We start from the raw sequence: 17,498 nt of genomic DNA, 5'->3' as shown, positions 1-17,498 counted from the left end.
GTAATTTGTCAGGAATGATAACAAAGAAGAAACTAGAACTGTACTTGAGAGGTTCCTTCAAAGTCTCTCAGTATTGACACAGCTATGTAGAGGGAGATTAGTACCTCTAAAACTTTTAAATTTCTTCTGAACAAGTCATTATGACTATTTACCTTAAACTGAATCCTAAGCATGGTTTTACTTTGTTATTAACCATTTTTACATGGTTAGAAACCCATTTCCGTATTACAAAATAAAGCATCATGGCATTAGATGTCACTCCCAGTATTTCTCACTCTCATCTGAAAATCAGAAGTGGTTGTCATTCAGAAAGAAGAGGCAGGACACAAGCCAGCCTCTGCTGACATGGTGTAAGTGGAGATACTCCCCAATAGCCACACTGTGACAGCTGGATGCATTAGGAGTTTTCTTAATTTCACTACCACAGTGCTGCAGTCATTTTGCTTTGCTTTAGCTTTGTTCATTCCCTGAACCATAATAAAGCAGCTGAAGAAATATTTCTATTTCTCGTGTTGATCCTTCCTAATTATTGGTTTCTTTGGTAATGCACTGTTCATCACCAATAGCCAAGCATCCAACAAACATAACCCATTACAAACATTGGTATATGCTCTGCCAGGGATCCTCAGGACAACACTAAGAGTTAACCTTGAAGTACTGAAGCACCACCTGAATACTCAAAATTTCCAAAAGGATGAGATGCAGTCACAGAACAAATGACACTGTAACAACCTCATGTCATGAGCAGAGTACCTGTGAGCAATCCTCAATGGCATGGGCACCACGGACACATCACCTGTGTGTCACCTGGGCACCATGGACACATCACCTGTGTGTCACCTGGGCACCATGGACACATCACCTCTGTGTCACCTGGGCACCACGGACACATCACCTGTGTGTCACCTGGGCACCACGGACACATCACCTCTGTGTCACCTGGGCACCATGGACACATCACCTCTGTGTCACCTGGGCACCACGGACACATCACCTCTGTGTCACCTGGGCACCACGGACACATCACCTGTGTGTCACCTGGGCACCATGGACACATCACCTCTGTGTCACCTGGGCACCACGGACACATCACCTGTGTGTCACCTGGGCACCATGGACACATCACCTGTGTGTCACCTGGGCACCACGGACACATCACCTGTGTGTCACCTGGGCACCACGGACACATCACCTGTGTGTCACCTGGGCACCACGGACACATCACCTCTGTGTCACCTGGGCACCATGGACACATCACCTCCTTTCTTCAATTCCTCCACAGCACCAAGAGAATCTGTGCCTGAGGTTCTCACTATCAAAATATTTAAGGAAATGTTTAAAGAAATTGTCTTCAGTTTAATGCATTGGCTCCAACAAGATAATTCTGTCATTTCAGCAACAATCTTCCATTTAATGAGGAAATAAGAAAAGTTATTTATATAGTTAGTCTGTGTCCTTTTGCTTTTCTAGAGGATATTGGTTCATAGTTAACAACATCAAAACACTTGGTGCCCCTGGCTAGAATGCTTCACTATCACCTGCTCGTTCGAGCACTAAATAAATCTCAGTTTTCAAGTACTTACAAGCAAGAGTCCAGCACGTGTTTCAGACATTCTGCTCATGTACAGATGTTAATACATCCTCCACTCACCAAATGTTATCAAATGTGGCTTTGTTGTCTCTGCAGCAGTTACTTAAAGCTCATTTGAAATGTATAGTGAAATAACTACATTAATAGATCTTTCCTCAGAGGGGGTGATTTTAATGGTAGATCTGTTAACTCTTTGGGATCAAAATGCAGCATTTCCACACGCTTTTACCATTGCTTCTGTCATTTCAATTTCCAAGGTGCAAGGAGGCAATTTTATATTAAATACCAAGCCTCCTACTACATTATCATCTACCTGTGATATTAGTCAGCACCTTTTCAAAAACCAGTTTAAAAAAAACCTTTTCATTTTGATTAAGAATTTGAATAACAAAAGGATTTGTCTTGAAGTCAAAAATGTTTGAGAATTTTTTCTCATCATCATGACATTTAGGGAAGAAATCTCATGAAATATGGAAGTAAACATTATGCTTCAGTCAAAAAGCAGTTATGGTTGGAGGATTAATTTATTGACTCCTAATTCACCTCATTCTCCTGTGACTGCCAAATAGGTAGGAGTGGAGATTTGTCAAAAACTTTTGTCTCTTGATAAAACCTCCCTCACAACCCACATGCTGGGAAAATAATACCTGTAACCCATGAAGAAACAGATCAACAGCTTCAGGCAATGACATACACAGGCAAACCTTTAATTTAATACTCTCTCATGCTTCACTTTCATGTGTCTCATTTAGCAGGGCTCTTTAAAGAGAAGCCATGTAGCTGCTGTCAGTGATATAATTGCTCTGCTGGTGCCCTTGGGTCCCTACACAGCAGTGAAGGATGATTGATCCCTGCTGCTCTCGTTTTGGCTGCCATGAACACCAAGTGATACTGAAGAAAAAATGGAGAAAGCTACAGATCAAGCAAGGACAGGGATCTGTGTCACATACCAGTCCCCTTCTACCCACGGTCTCTCCACCATGCATTGAGTATTTGCTTTATGCTCCTGATGACTGCACAAGTGACCCAGCTCGGGACTCAGAGGCTCTGAGCAGCAGCTCAGTGAGCAGTGCCAGTAACCCGCCTCCAGCAGCATGCCTCCAGCAAAGCTGGTAGCAAAATTCCATTTTGACATTTAACAGCATTTCTTTAGTTACTCAGCAGAGTCTCTTTTGTGTGCCAGGTCTCCCTTCCAGAAAGGCCAGGGAACTCTAATAATCAGCCTGTTTCCCTAAAATGGGTGCATCATCCATGGGCAGAACCTAACAGTGCTGTAACAAAATGCAAGATAATCTCACAGGCTGGGGGGAGCGGGAAGTGTTTTAAGAAGTGATACCACTTAAAGGCAACCACCAGGAGTTTACAAGAATTTCCATTCTTTTAATTAAAGATTTTATGAGTCTTGGAACACATTCCTGTGCCCTATTATACATCAGAGCACTTAAAAATTCAGTCTTATAAAATTGCCATAAAGAGATAGAAAAACCAAGGGAGTCTTTAGAAGAAAAACCTACTTATACAATGACTGTTATGATTTACAAAACAATTAGTGTGACTTATTTTACTTACTATATCATTATTTCCTCCTTTTCTGTTTTGTAACTACCTTTCAATACATTCTAATATTAGCTACCTGCCTTCTAAATTCATCGCTCCATTAATATGCTCAGCATGTTTGGAACAAATATTAAAATCCTCAGAAAGGAGCTAAATTCACTGTGCCAGAAGAAAAAGCATTTACATTACAGTGATAAAAATACATCCACTAGAATTCAATTTTAAGAGAATTATTACTTCAAAAAGCAAAGGTGAAAAAAAATGAGGCAAATCAAAAGAGTGGATACTGATAACGAAATATTATTAGTAAAGCATTTTGTAAACTATTAGTTTCTAGGGAAAAAAGTATTTCCAGGTGTAAAATCCATGGTAAACTCATTTAAACATATGTCTATCTAATCAGCAATCCAACAAATTTTTGGAACTGCTTTCAAGAAAATGGTCTATGAACCATGTCTCAGAAACAAATTGGCTCATCCATCACACATAACCATTTCTGTGGTAATGACTTAATGAATTTAGCTTCACTATGCTAGGACTGAGCATGATGCTGTAATTACTGTGGGAATTACTGCAGCCCTCAATCCATCTTTTAGATGTTTATGGCATGGAACAAGAAGCTCAGCCTGAACCAGAGCCCAAAGCCAAACGACTTTGGATCTAGAGAACTCCTAGGGAAGTACCCTTACAGACTTTGGTCAGCACACATCACTCTGCTGGGACTGCAGTCCTGTCTCTCCCACAAGAACAGGCAGGGATACACCAGACAGGAAGAACTAATACCATACAGAAATCCTGAGAATAAAATTGGAAGAACATTTATTCCCCCTAATCACATAGGGTAAAAGAACATGGTTGGAGTCATTTTGCTAGAATGTAATTAACTCTAAACTGAACGTTCTACTACACCAAGTTTACACCAGAGTTTTCAAGAACCAGGGTTGTAGTACTAATACTGCAGTTGAGACAGACAATAAAGTTGGGGAGAATGAGGCAACAATGTCAGAGGTCAAATAAATGTGTACTGTGGTACTTACACCAATACATTCTTATAATTTGGCCGCGGCTATTTACTTGACAGGATTATTTTTCAACTGTCTCACTTTCAGATGTTTTACTGGTGATGTCAGCAGTTACTACCATATGTAAATTACCACCTCTTTTTTCTCATCAGGTAATTTTAAAGTAAATCCAAATAACTTTCTTTTATGTATGCTAAATAAATAAATGGTTCAATCCCTCCTTAGTTACCAATCCACAAATATTCTCAAACATTCTCACGCTTCATAAATAGAAGGGTTAAGGGTGATGTTTTATGGGAAAGTAGCAGTCAAGGTGATGTATCAATTTCTCAGGAGAATCAATAGAAACCCTATTAACCTTGGCCAGCAGATGGAAACACTCAGGTACAGAGATGAGGTATTATTTTTGCCTGTATGGCAGTGGGAGAAATGATGTTTTCTTATATGCCGGCCCTGTGGAAGTCAGAGCTGGAAATGCTTGTTTTATTGGGCCCCATCATGAGCCCCCTGCCCATGACTGAAGGTGTGGCATCAGCTCAACTCCATCCTGGAGACTGAGCAGACACAACTTAACTAGTTCATCTCCTGGCCATACAGAGCTTCTTTGAGACAGTGCTCAGCTATAAAACCATTCATGTGCTAGAAAGGATGATTTTCAAGCATATGTAAAAGTTGCTCTTACTGATAATGTTTTGAGCCTCTGAATTGTATTTTACCTATGTGGTCCAGGAACTTATAAGTAACAGCTCTGTAACAGCACAACCTCACAGGACTATCATAAGGATAAAAAAACTGAAGATGACAAAATCCACAGATACAACAGTCATTGTGGCCAGTCCAGTATGGCTGGTAAGCTACAGCTGAATGCAATAAATGAAGACCACCAACAGTCATGCAGGATAAGCACTGCCATGTTTGTTCTCTATGCTGCCCTTTCACAGAATTGGCCAAAATCACGTCAGCTGCTGCAGATGTGACCTGCTGGGGAGCTCCCTGCCCCTTCACAAGAGCAGCAGCTCTGACCACAGAACACGGGGAGATTCAGCTGAATAAGGTCAGAAATTTTACTGCAGTAAGCCTCAGGAAAGAGAGCTCCTCCTTGACAAGAGAACAGTCAGTCAAGAGTGTCAAAAGGACCATGACCTCAAGGTGTTTGGGGTCTTTTGTGGTTTGATTTTTGGGTTTTTTTTTTTTTGTATTCTTCCTTCTTGCATGAGCAAGATCAACAAGGGAGAGCTCCATTCATATCGTACCACATGGAAATAAGTACCAACACCGAGCTGGACACTGAGTTGTTCAGTGGGATGAACACTGAGTTATTTCTTGCAATGGGTTGCATTTGTGCAGTGGGGATTGTGACACCTGACCCTGTTCAGTGAATGATCTTTTAAAATGCTGCTAAGTTTGCTTTGCCTCTGTGGTTCCTGTGGACAAGCTACACACACTAGAGAGGCCAAGCAGTGTGGAGGTGCAAATGAACAGGAGAAATGGCAATCAGCTCCCCCTGCACTCCTGTCTGTTTATTCCTGGTCTTGCAACGTGGGACACTGTGTGGAACAACTGCTCCATTTGCTGGCCCACAAGGCACAGATGAGAACCAGCAGTGTCTGCAGCACACCAAGAATCTCACTCAGAGTTGCTCAGGCTCCCTTTACTCATTTCAGAGGGTGGAGTGTGACTTTTTCACCCTCTTTATGCCCGAATTCCAAATGGAAGCATTTCACATCTGTGAAATTTGTTTATAATAAAAATATATTAAAGCAACTCTTAAGGACACTGTTTAGTATCTTCTACACTTCATGCTGCACTACTTTATGAAGAAAGCTGAACAGCATCTAGTATTCAATACTCTGAAGCTGAACAGTATCTACTATTTAAACAAACCTTTTGCTTCCATAAACAGCCTGATTAATGTGGCAAAACATGCTGTTATCTGAACTACTACTACTTAAGGACTGAAAATAATTAGGTATCTTCAAACCTGCTCCTGTTCACTTAAACATGCTGAAAGTTCTTTGTTAAGTCATATATTATGTATTTTGATGATTAGTCAGATTATGATTACTTATCACATTAAAATACAGATCGAATCAACACCGAAGTTATATGTGAGGCTTCCTTCCCATTGTCCTACATATTTTGTCAGCTAGACCAATGTTTTTTTAAAAGCTAATAGAAAACAATTTAAACCAAACTCAGAATGGTACAATTTGGTTTTGCTTTATTGCTGAGAAGGCCAGGCTGGTGACTTTGGAAAATTTTCACAGCTTCACTGACACCTGTACTGAGGCAGATGGGGCTAACAGTATTGATTTATGGTCAATTTGTATGGGATTGAAGAAGCTACTAAAATGGGAAAATTCAGTTGAATCAACTAAAATCCCAAGGCATGTGAAATTCTCAAATGCAAATATCTGACAAGTACTCTGAGAAAACAGAGATTAAAAGGCTACCTGCTTTTGAGTGAAGAATAATGACAGACTTAGGAATACCTGAAAATACAGGGATGGGCTATTCCTCAGGAAAACTCCCTGCTTGCGCAAAGATTTCTCAAGCCCAATGTATCTAGTCACACCAATGATTTTCCTGCTGGAGCTGATTCCAAATCACCAGATGACAGAAGTGAGAAGGAGGGAAGCTTGATTAAGCATTGTTTTGCAAGGAGTACAGTGTGTTCATTTGCACACACACACAAGCTCTGGGCTTGGCCATATAAATGTGGTGCAAGTTGCAAATCTATATAACCTTATTTCCTTGCTGGATGGAAAAGTGATGCAATGTAGTTTCACTGACTTCATGCCAAGTCATGCCTTAAATCAACAACAAATAAAAAGCAGAACATAATCATACACACATTAGAACAAGTGTTAGGGGTTCCTATTATATGGGAAAAAAACATACTACTTGAATGTTTGTTATTTTCTCTTTCTTGAACAGATAAAGTTCTGCAGCATTAAAATACAGGCAAAACAAGCTGGCAAGAAAAACAACTTCCCATTGACTTCATAATCTATCAAAACCTGACATTTTTATGAGCAGAACTTTTAAAAATACATGCTTATAAATAAATTAAAATATTCAGAGATATATACAAAACAGTTCAAAGGAACACAAAACGACAATTCAGGTTCCTTTAAAAAATGGCTTTTCACTTATTTTCTCTGTCTTCAATTCACTGTCAACCACAGGAAAAATCTTTACTGAGTAATTTCCTAGAGAAATAATATTTATGCAGCCAACGTTCTGCAGCTGGAGCAGGGAAATGCACAAGATTATCGGGTGGTCTCTTACAATACAGGACAAATAAATATTATATTAATAACAGTAGACACAGTATATTTTTATTATGAAATTTCAAAAATTAGGCATATGAACATAATAAAGGAGAAAATTTCTCACTACTTATGCTGAAATCTATAACCTAAAATTCACTGATAAAGTAACAGTCCAATTTTTTATATCCTGCTGTATTAGCTGAAAAACTAAGAAAAACAGTCCAGTTTAAAGTACTTGGCATATGGATCACAGTGCTAAAACATTCCACATTGCACTTTTACAGCAGAAATTAATTTCCAGGTAAGAGCACAGCATTGCTTTTATTTTACTTGCTAACGAGGATAATTGGCAGGCAGCACCGCTCTGCTCTAGATTTGCTCTTTATATGGATCTCTGAAGACCACATGTGCATGCAGTGGTGACAGAAATATTTTCCATACGAGCCACCACAGATTTTAAGGTCCCTCAGTCTGAACAAGGTGAGTCCATCTATCATTTTCTGTGCTCCATAACAATCAACCAGGAAGTTAAAAACTTCTGTGACAACTAGAGGGCAATGATCAGCTTCCAGTTGCTCTGATCATCAAACCATTTAAATTTGTTGAGACACTGCTGAAAACCTTTCTCTGCTTTAACTAGATCAAAGGCAGCACAAGATTTCACTAAGAGACATTTTCTTGAAACAAAGCTGTTACAGATTCTCTTACTAAAACACCCTGAAAGCAAAATAAAGTTTATTTCTAGACACGTGAGCTACAGAGAGTGTCAACCACACAGTGCTGGACAAGGTGTTTTTTCCAGTTCACTTCCACCTTTACCAGGGAAAGTAATTGATCTGGACTTCATTAGGCTACTATTAAGTTATGACAGCACCAATAAAGCTTTAAAGCAGAATCACTGTTTTCAGAAGATTTACTTAAGGAATGCATACTTATGGAACAAAATTATCCAATTATTTGTTTAAAATGCACAGTTACACATCCCATTTCAGGTAGAGCGAGGGAGAATGAGTATCAAATGTGTTTTCTGCATGTAATTTCATTAGATGGAATATTTTATATCAAATAGTACCATGCCTGCTAAGTTATTTCCTAAATGGCAAAAGAGTAGCTGAAAATTTCTGCTTTGGTATGAAATAAGTACTTGATGACAAACTGCTCTGATGAGGACAAAAATCTGGAAAATGGCTCTTCATAAATCAAGCAGCAACTTTTTAAAGCATATAAAGAGCTGTTCTATTCCACTGTTGAAGATTTAGGAATTAGGAATATTAGGAACACATAAAGTCCTTCTTTGATTATACAATACAGAGGTTTTTAAAAATCAAGTTCTTTCTGCCCTGCCCCAGACTAAACATTACATATATTTGCACAAAAAGAATGTTATTAAAGTAATGAAGCCCGGAGTTTTTACATGCTCACATCCCCAAAATGTATCCTGTGCAAAAACTTTTTCACTAGCATACATTTTTGCAGAAAATATGAACAAAACAATACCATCTACTGCTGCAGAGTATCATATTTCTCTGTATGTTAGTATAGAAAAATTCACAAATAAGTCATTTCTCATAGAAAGCGTACTATATATCAAATCCAGAGAAGTTGAGTTTCAAACTATTCTCCTCTAGTACCTTTTTGGCTTTTGCAAAGAAAAAAAAAAAAACCAAAGCAAAAAAGCAAACAAAAATCCCCCGAACAAAACAAACCCCCAAAACTAAACCAAAGCAAAAGCTTTTTACACAACACAAACAACACAATTCTAAAATGTCTAACAGCATAAAAATCATTCACAGTCCATCGTAACAGATACGAAGGAAACGCAACTGTGACAAGACGATTTTTGACAAGACATTGTACTTTGCTTACCTCACCCCCAGGTCTTGCTAACATTGCTGTTTGAAAGCAGAGCAACGTTAGTATCAGGTAGCTGACAAACATTATTACCCAAAGTTAGAGCTACCCTGGAGGAGCAAACCCTGTGCCAAGTACTAACAGCTAGCAGATGCACTTGTGTCTCAGGATCACAGCCCTGAGCTCTTGGAGATACGAGTCCGTCTCCCTCTCCCCCTTTCTCTCGCACTCACGGTCCGACCAGGAGCTTTGCTCTCAGCCACTGCTCTGAAGACAACTGGTAAGTTGATCTCTTCATGTAATGACTTCTCCCTGCTGGGGGAGGGGGCTCGGCCAGCACTGAGCTGGGGGGCTGCAGTCAGTACGAAGCGAAGAAGGGGAGGGACAGAAATGGTCACTGCCAAGTTCTGCATCTGCTGTGATTCATGGAACAAGCTAAACGGTAACCTTTAATGCACGAGGAGCTTTGGCAAAGCGTTATTGACTTAGGCAGGCATGATTGGAGAAACAGGCTAAAGCTGCTGCAGGAGATGCCTGTTGATGGTTAGACGGCATGTGCTACTTAAAGGTACAGCACCTCCTTTTATTAACAAGTTTATAATACATAGAGCACAGCTTAAAACCTGACCAGGAAGCAACCTACGGTTTTACAGTCAGCCCTACACCAGCACAGTCCTGCAACCCGAAGGGCCTGATCCTGCCTCATCAGTCAGAACCTGCTGCCTCTCATCCCTGGCCCCAGGGCAACAGCCCACGGAAACCCAGGTACCCCAACTGCTGTCCCAACTGCTTCCTGAAATGGACTCCTTCCTTTAGAACAATCCTGAGCAGGATATGGATGTTGTCTCTCTTTCATTTGTATATTACAGCTGAAGAAAAGAAATTTTGATTTATAACGATCCAACCCATCAAATAACCTGCTTTGACTAAGCAGGCAAAAGTGCAAGTCTTTCTTAAAGTTCCAACTCCTGAAGTCAAAAAACCACACTATATTCTCATCTTTCATGTAAATACATAGTTCTTATCCATATGGTTCCAGGGGATATCTCAAAATACGACCCAAGAATAACCTGGTCTCGTATGTCAGACAGTAAACCACATGAACTCACAATACAGGTACTTGAAAATATCTCAACATTTTAGGAGGCAGGAAGTAAAAATGTTGGTGAAATTGAGAAGAACACCATTACTAAGTATTATATTTCTTTTTGTAATTTGGTGAGCTTTGTATACACAGCTGAGTATGTCAGACTCCTCAGGCTATTTTTAAACTAGCTTTACCAACCTGCCTTTTCCTCTCCTATCATAGGTGAAAGATAAAATAGTCTTCCTCAGAACTGCAATTAAATACAGTCAAACTCCCAAAGCTGTAGAGAAAATTAGCATTCACACTGCTGCTGAAAGTCCAGCTTCTGTTCTATTTGCATTTGGATATCTGGTTCTCCAGCAAGGCAAAATCTGACCTCTATTAATTAGACATCATTGTCACTGTACATTTTCCCTCCCAGTTCTTTCCTTTTACAAACTGCCACTATTGCCCATAAAGATCCCACCTTCTCCTGCCTAACCTGTCTTGCAATGCTGTGTTTGTTCAGCATCTCCAGAAAAGCCTGCCCATTTTTGGCTCCCAAATCAGCAGTCCACCTTTCACCTCTTCTTCCCCTTTTGGCACTCAGCAGTGCAGTGCTGTGTATCAATGTTTCTTTCACCTCTTCTTGCCCTTCTGATCCCCAGCCTTGCAGTGCTGTGCTCCTGGCAGCACCCCTGCAGTACCTGTGAGCATCGTGCCCAGCGAGGGCACGCAGGGAGGAGGGAGGCCCTGTAATGCTGCCCAGGACTGGGGGTCTCAGTGTCACAGGAGCCCTCTTGAGGTGACTCCCCTTGGGGGAGCAGTACAAGCTGCAGAACACTTAAGGAGCCAGAATGAGAGTTTCAGGATGGACCTCAAGAGTGGTTCTCAAAAATGATCTGAATGATCACAGGCTGGGGACTCTTAAGAATGGGGACTGACAGCCCAAATCTGCAGCTTCTGAAAACTTGACTCTGTAACCTTAATGGTACTTTCTGACAAAAATCACTGAGAACTCTCCATTACTATGTTCTCACAAATACAACAGCTCCCTTCAAGACCTACAGTAAAGAAGTATTTTCTCCCCTTTTAAGGCAAGCTGAAGGTTTGCAGATTATACCATGGTGCTGACAGCTAAATGCAGAGCTGCCATTACAGGTACTTTGTACATTGGTTGCCTATGGCAAAGTGTTCAGACTAAAAATGTAAAGCCAAATAAACTTAAGGAAATTTTCCATCAAAACCCTGTCAGGAAGCCAATCTGTCCTTCCATATTTTTTTGAAATATCTAGATGTACCACAAAAGGAAAAAGGATAGTGAGCAAACTGCCAACTAAACTGGAGTTCAAAACACTTCCAACAGAAGAGCTGCAACTATGATACTCTGAAAATAAGATTTAGTGCTTGAAAAAGTTTTAAAAGAACTTTTAAACACCATTTCAGACTGCAGTGTGTAACAGAAGCTCCAGTGATGAAAGCTCCTTTATGCAGATTGACTACTGCTTCCATAAAATTAAACTCTGTCTTGTTTTGCTGTTCTTCACAAAGTGAACTACTTTTTCTGAATAAATATATAGAACAGACACAGTATTGCCAATCTTCTTTAGAGGCAGGCAGAAAAGCAAATGTAAGGAAATGAAGAGTACCTGTGATTTTAGTCTCCTCTCTGCTGATCATTCCACAGAGCAGTGTATTTTCTGCAAATAATGAACAATCTTACTGAAGTCTAACTGAATATTACTAGGATGAGTTTCTGAGCACAGAAAGCTGTGCTACATTCCCATTTAATAAGTCATGTAACTAATTCTTTCCATATGCATTTAATTTTTCCTCTATGAAAATACAGGCAGAATTCCCTGAATTTCAGAAGCTGGTGCTCTGTTCTCCATGTTAAGACAAGAGATCTGTTCATACCTGCTCCTGTGGCTCCAAGCTTTATCCCAGTGAACTGGATGGAACTGTGCTGGTTCATAGGCACAGCCTTTCTCTGCAGCACAGAGCAACTTGAAACTCAACACTGTGCCCAACTTGCACTGCTGCAACCTCGAGCAGAACTTCTCTGCAAACCTCAACAATCACTACACTGGAGTTACAAAAGCACTGGGGCAATAGGAAAAATCAGTTTATGACTGATGAGCTATTTCAGATATGAAGTTGGCAACAGCAGATAGAGAAACCAAAATACCTTACAGCAGTTAAATGGAAGAAATGTCAGTAATTTCAACATAAAAACGCCTTTGCTTTTACTTAGAAACATAGCAAAAATAACAGCATAACTATTTTAAGTATATAATTGAGATAGAAACTCCAACATTATACTTTAAAACAAAGAAAAACAAAAACCAAAACCAGAAAAAGCCATCACAATATTTTGGGAGAACGTTTCTATCTCTTATTCTTGGAAATAAAATACACAAAACAAAAAAAGGAAAAAGGACCTTTGGATAGTACAGTTCTTATTAAGAAAGTACTGACATTCATCTGTGAAAAAATTAGCTGTCAGTCTCAAAGGGTTTGTAAATATCAATTAGTTTATGAAGTTTGCTTACTACCTTCCTCCTGAGGCAATTGCACCTGAATTTCAAAGAGGACAAGTTTGTTAAACTTATCAAAAGTATCACAGCTACTGCTTTCTGCTAAATTAGTTTAGAAAGTTGACCAAATTTCTAATGTAAAAGTAATAATAGACAAAACATGAGTCAAAACAAACTTTTTAAAGACTTCCTTTCTACTTCCTACAGCCTCAATGTTTGTAGAGTTTAACTCTCAAATTCTTAAAGCAAGATAACATGGAGGATGACTACATATTTCAGGCTGAGTTACTTTAGAACAAGACATTGACAATTTCTGTGCATTTTGCATAGAAGTGAAAATAATTACTCTAATTCATGTTTTTTCACTACAGGTGCAACATCAATGCCACTGAATCAACTTAGTTGAAACACCTAAAGCAAAGAACTATTTAAAAGTAAGATGAAGGCCAAAACAAATTTACTGCTCCAGCATAATCAACAGGTCCTTTAACTGTTTCTTAAAACAAGTATTTAAAATAGCATTCATTTGCTTTGGACAGACACCATCTTCCAGGAATCACTAACAGGAAAAGCAGTAGACACTGCATATTCTACTACTATTTAAGAAAAGTTGTTAGGTTTTTATTTCAGTGTTCCATGTAAAAATTTAACAGAGGAGGAAAAAAGCTGAATATACAAGAAATTTAGTACAAATTACATTATCAAGTGGAAAATCTAGTGTGCTTTGGTTTTATTTTAATTGGTCATTTTTTCCAACTGGTGATCTACAGGTTATTTTAAAAAAAGAAGGAAAGGAGAAAATGTTTACGTTGATGAAGTCATGTGTAAAGATGGCTGCCATATTTATAGCTGTCAGATAGGCATTTCCAATCATTACCTCATTTCATTTTTTCCAAGAAGCATTCCTTTCTGAATTAATTATTCAGATGTATTAAGGTTAAAATAAATTACCACTGTGCTTTAGCCTGAACTACTGAAAGACACTGGCCATAACATTTTACTCAAAATTCTCTCTATGAGGTTATTTTCTTTTAATTTTATTTTTAAAATAATGTTTGTGTTAAATTAAACACTTGAATTAAAGAAGTCTCTTGCCACATTATGTGTGTCTGAGCAGACAGGTGATTTTGACTGCAGAAAGAATGCATTTTCCTTAGAAAAAAAACCAGTGTACTTGAGATGGATGGAGACAGAAAAATGCCTTTCCCTACCCTACCTTCTTGGATTCAGGAAATACTGCAGCTGAAGCACTGAGGGATTTCTTTACCCCCATGAAGGCAAATACATCACCTCCCCTGCTTTCTGCATGTCACTGGCAGACAGGGATCTGATGAAAAAGGGCAAGAGATTCTCTCCTATCATCTGCCTCGTACAGCTAAAGCAGTTCTTGTTATTGCAGTTCTTTTGCAAGAGCCATGATCACAATGAATCTGGATTTCAGCAGAGGAAATCACAATAGCTACAAGAAGGACCAAGGAGTACTTGGACTTTTATAGAAGCCATTGAACAGAACCAAACACACACAGCCTGGGGAGGAACACAAAGGGTGAGCTATGACTGCAGCCTGAGGGTTAAGTACATGGAGCCCTGTGAAGGGAAGCCCAGACGTGGAGCACCTTGGAGGAAACAAATCCCAGAGCCTCACACATATTCCACTGCACCTCAGCATTCCTTCTTGGTTTTAACTCCATTTAGTATGTGAAATACTACCACTTTCCCAAGTAACTCACAGCTTTTATTTGCACCATTTTGTTCAATTCTTTTGTTAGGAAAGCAGCTGACACACAATTTCTTGTACAAAGAAGCATTTAAGGGGATTGCTATGTCCCTAAAACTGAAATATTGTTTGTTACCAGAATACTCCACTGCATGGAGCAGCATGTCTCCTGCTGCTACCTTACATAATGAAGCTAGAGATTTCCTTCTCAATCTGTATGTCTAATAATTTTTTGATCCCACTGTACAGTTATGGAAAAGACAAAGGGTTGCTGTGCAAAAAAGCTCTTTTTTAAAGAGTTTGTAATCAATTATTCCATACAGTCACTTTGTGTCCTGCCTAATACTTTAGTTGGTTAACTACTGTCCAACTTAAGAGAAAAGAGAAAACTAACCAGGTAGGATTGTGAATGTGATAGTAATTTTCAGTTTTGCTAGGAAACATTCCTGAAATGCTTTCAGAGGAAGAAGCCCTGGTAGAACATGTTTTCTTGCATATACATTCCCTGACCAGTTATTTCCTACATTGGAAAAATCTCAAAGCACTAATGATATTCTTTGAGATGGAAGAAAACAGAACTTTGAAGATCAGTGTGAGTCCTTCCCAGGAGCAGCACATGCTAGGCCAATATGCAGATAGGAACTGTGTAAAAAATTATGGTCAAATCTACTTTTGCAAGAAATTAGCATCCACCTTCTGCCAGCTGAAGACAAAGACAAAGCTCTGCAAAAGCTGGCCGATATTTTTCAGGCTTAGTACTTTACTAAGGCAATAAAACAGTATCAGCCACCTTCAAAAACTGTCAGGGAGCAGTGACAGAGTGACAGGGGCTCCCTAAAGGGATGGGGAGCCAGGTGTCAAGCTCCAACAAGGGCAGCAAGGCAGGTGCTTTCCCTGCCAGGATTCCGTGCCACTGCCACCATAAGTCAGAGAAGGGCAGATCCAGGGGGGCAGATCCAGGGTCAGACAAGTCTGTAGGGCCAGGGCAGGCCCAGGGCCAAGCCAAGCAGCCAGTCCTTGGAGCAGGGTGCAGACTGGCAGCATCCTGGCCAGGGGCACACAGGGCTGAGGCTGAGCCTCCAAAGCAGCTCCAACTGGGACTGGAGGCCCAGGGCTGAATTTCAGTGTGGTTAGTGAGGTAGCCTGTGTGTGCACCAGGCTGAGGCTGGTCAGAGCTGTTCTATTCAGAGCCCTGAACATCTGTGATGGGCCAAAATTCACTTTTCTAACCATGTGTATGGAGGGCCAGCAGTAGCAGAAATCTACCAAGCAAAAGGAAGAAGGTAGGAGATTGTATCTGGCAGCAGATAAACAGTCTTGAAACAGAGGTAACCTCCTAAGGAGTCAGTACTGCACTTATCACACAGACTAATTAGGGGACAGGACTAGAGCAGCATTCCATGGAACAAAAGAAAGTCAACATCCCAGCAGGAGTCATACAGCTGGAGAACCAGAGCCAAGGACAATCCTACAGCACAGGCACCTCTGTTCTCTGATGTCACAGAGGTACGAAATCACAGATTAACAGCCAAAGGATGAATAGAAAGAATCTTGAAAGACTTGTATCATGATCCATTGTATTTTTTATAGTTTATAGGAATACCAAGGCTTCCACCCACTTCTGACAGGAAAAAAAAGGAAAAATAGCTGTTTTGTTACCAAAAAAAATGTACATGTTTGACTGAAAACTTGGGATTTAACTGCAATGTAGGTCAAAATGCACTGGATGCACACTCACCCAGAATCCAAATACAGGAAGAAAGAGGAGGAAGGTTTCCAAAGTAATTTCACTACACATCCCAAGTTACCTGAAGTGAGCAGAGAGAGCTAATCTCATAGTACTGTAGCCTACCCTTTGGGCAGCAAGCACATCTCTACTTTTCCCATCTAAGTACTAAACTCCTGAGTCAAAGATGCAGTTATTCCTCCCCAAAAATCTCTCCATATTCTGTTTGATTCCATCTTCCCAGTTCACCATCTCTACCAACAGGACTGTCAGGTCTCAGCATACTGGAGCCTCTTATGCATTGCAAATTAAAAGAGTTAACACCAGCCTGGGTCAAAATCTACCCTGTTAGTAGACTAAAGGCTCATTTTTCATCGCTGGGGGTCCAGGCCAGGTCAAAACCACAGAGCACCAGCAGATCAGTTACACTGCTGCTGCAAATTAGGTACAAATTAGAAGCATAGCTGCAGTGCTAGAACAAGGCTTCTCTTTCTCTGCAGATCTATAATGTATAAAAATGAACAACTCTTTCTAAAGAAATAGAAACTCTGCATTTTATTGCCTAGATAAAACAAAATTCTGGGGAATCTGGTAGTTTATACAGTAGATTTTTTTTAATAGTTTATCTTATAAATGTGCTTGCTTTCAAAGTCATCCTATTAAACACATGCTGCCCGTTAGAACCAAGTGAACTTCCAGTGTATGTGGAGTCTTCTGGCTATCTGGACAGTGCTCCCACACGATTAAAATCTTGGGAGGCACACAGCTAGAGCAGACTTCATTCCGTTTTTCTAGGTGTCTTTCAAATACAGATTTCTGAAAATGACCAATTCTGCATGGCTGATTTCTGCTACACAGGAAATTGGAACCATATAGCTACAGATTATGTTAAATCTTGAGCTAAATGGCATGTGCATGAATTCTGAAAATTCATGTGCAGCTCAAACTAGATAAGAAGCATCTTAAAATAATTATGCATCCTTGTGTCTCAAATATTTCATTTACTACTGGATTAGGAACTCACAAAACTGATAAATACTTGAATAAATAGCTGATGGGGCTCTGAGTACCCAGAGCACATCCAGTGTAACTTAACTTGAAATTTCCCTTCCTGAATCCACCAACTGAAACAAGTTCAGTACTGTCAAATTTTCTC

The 17,498-nt window shown here is 39.8% G+C and overlaps 1 protein-coding gene across 2 annotated transcripts in view; it reads right to left on the bottom strand.

Moving 5' to 3' along the window:
• Positions 1–17,498, bottom strand: part of THSD4 (thrombospondin type 1 domain containing 4) — a 238,741-nt gene that overhangs the window by 83,817 nt on the left and 137,426 nt on the right. The window contains exon 1 of one of the 2 annotated variants that reach the window (XM_036389921.1): positions 9,312–9,383. The exons of the other annotated variant lie outside the window; for it this stretch is intronic. Coding sequence (XP_036245814.1) covers positions 9,312–9,383 — 72 coding nt within the window. Of the gene's footprint in view, positions 1–9,311; positions 9,384–17,498 lie in introns of those variants that run through there. 2 annotated transcript variants of the gene reach the window in all.

Source organism: Molothrus ater, chromosome 13 (assembly GCF_012460135.2).
Source record: "Molothrus ater isolate BHLD 08-10-18 breed brown headed cowbird chromosome 13, BPBGC_Mater_1.1, whole genome shotgun sequence".
Lineage (NCBI taxonomy): Eukaryota > Metazoa > Chordata > Aves > Passeriformes > Icteridae > Molothrus > Molothrus ater.
This window is presented reverse-complemented; position numbering and strand designations above follow the sequence as displayed.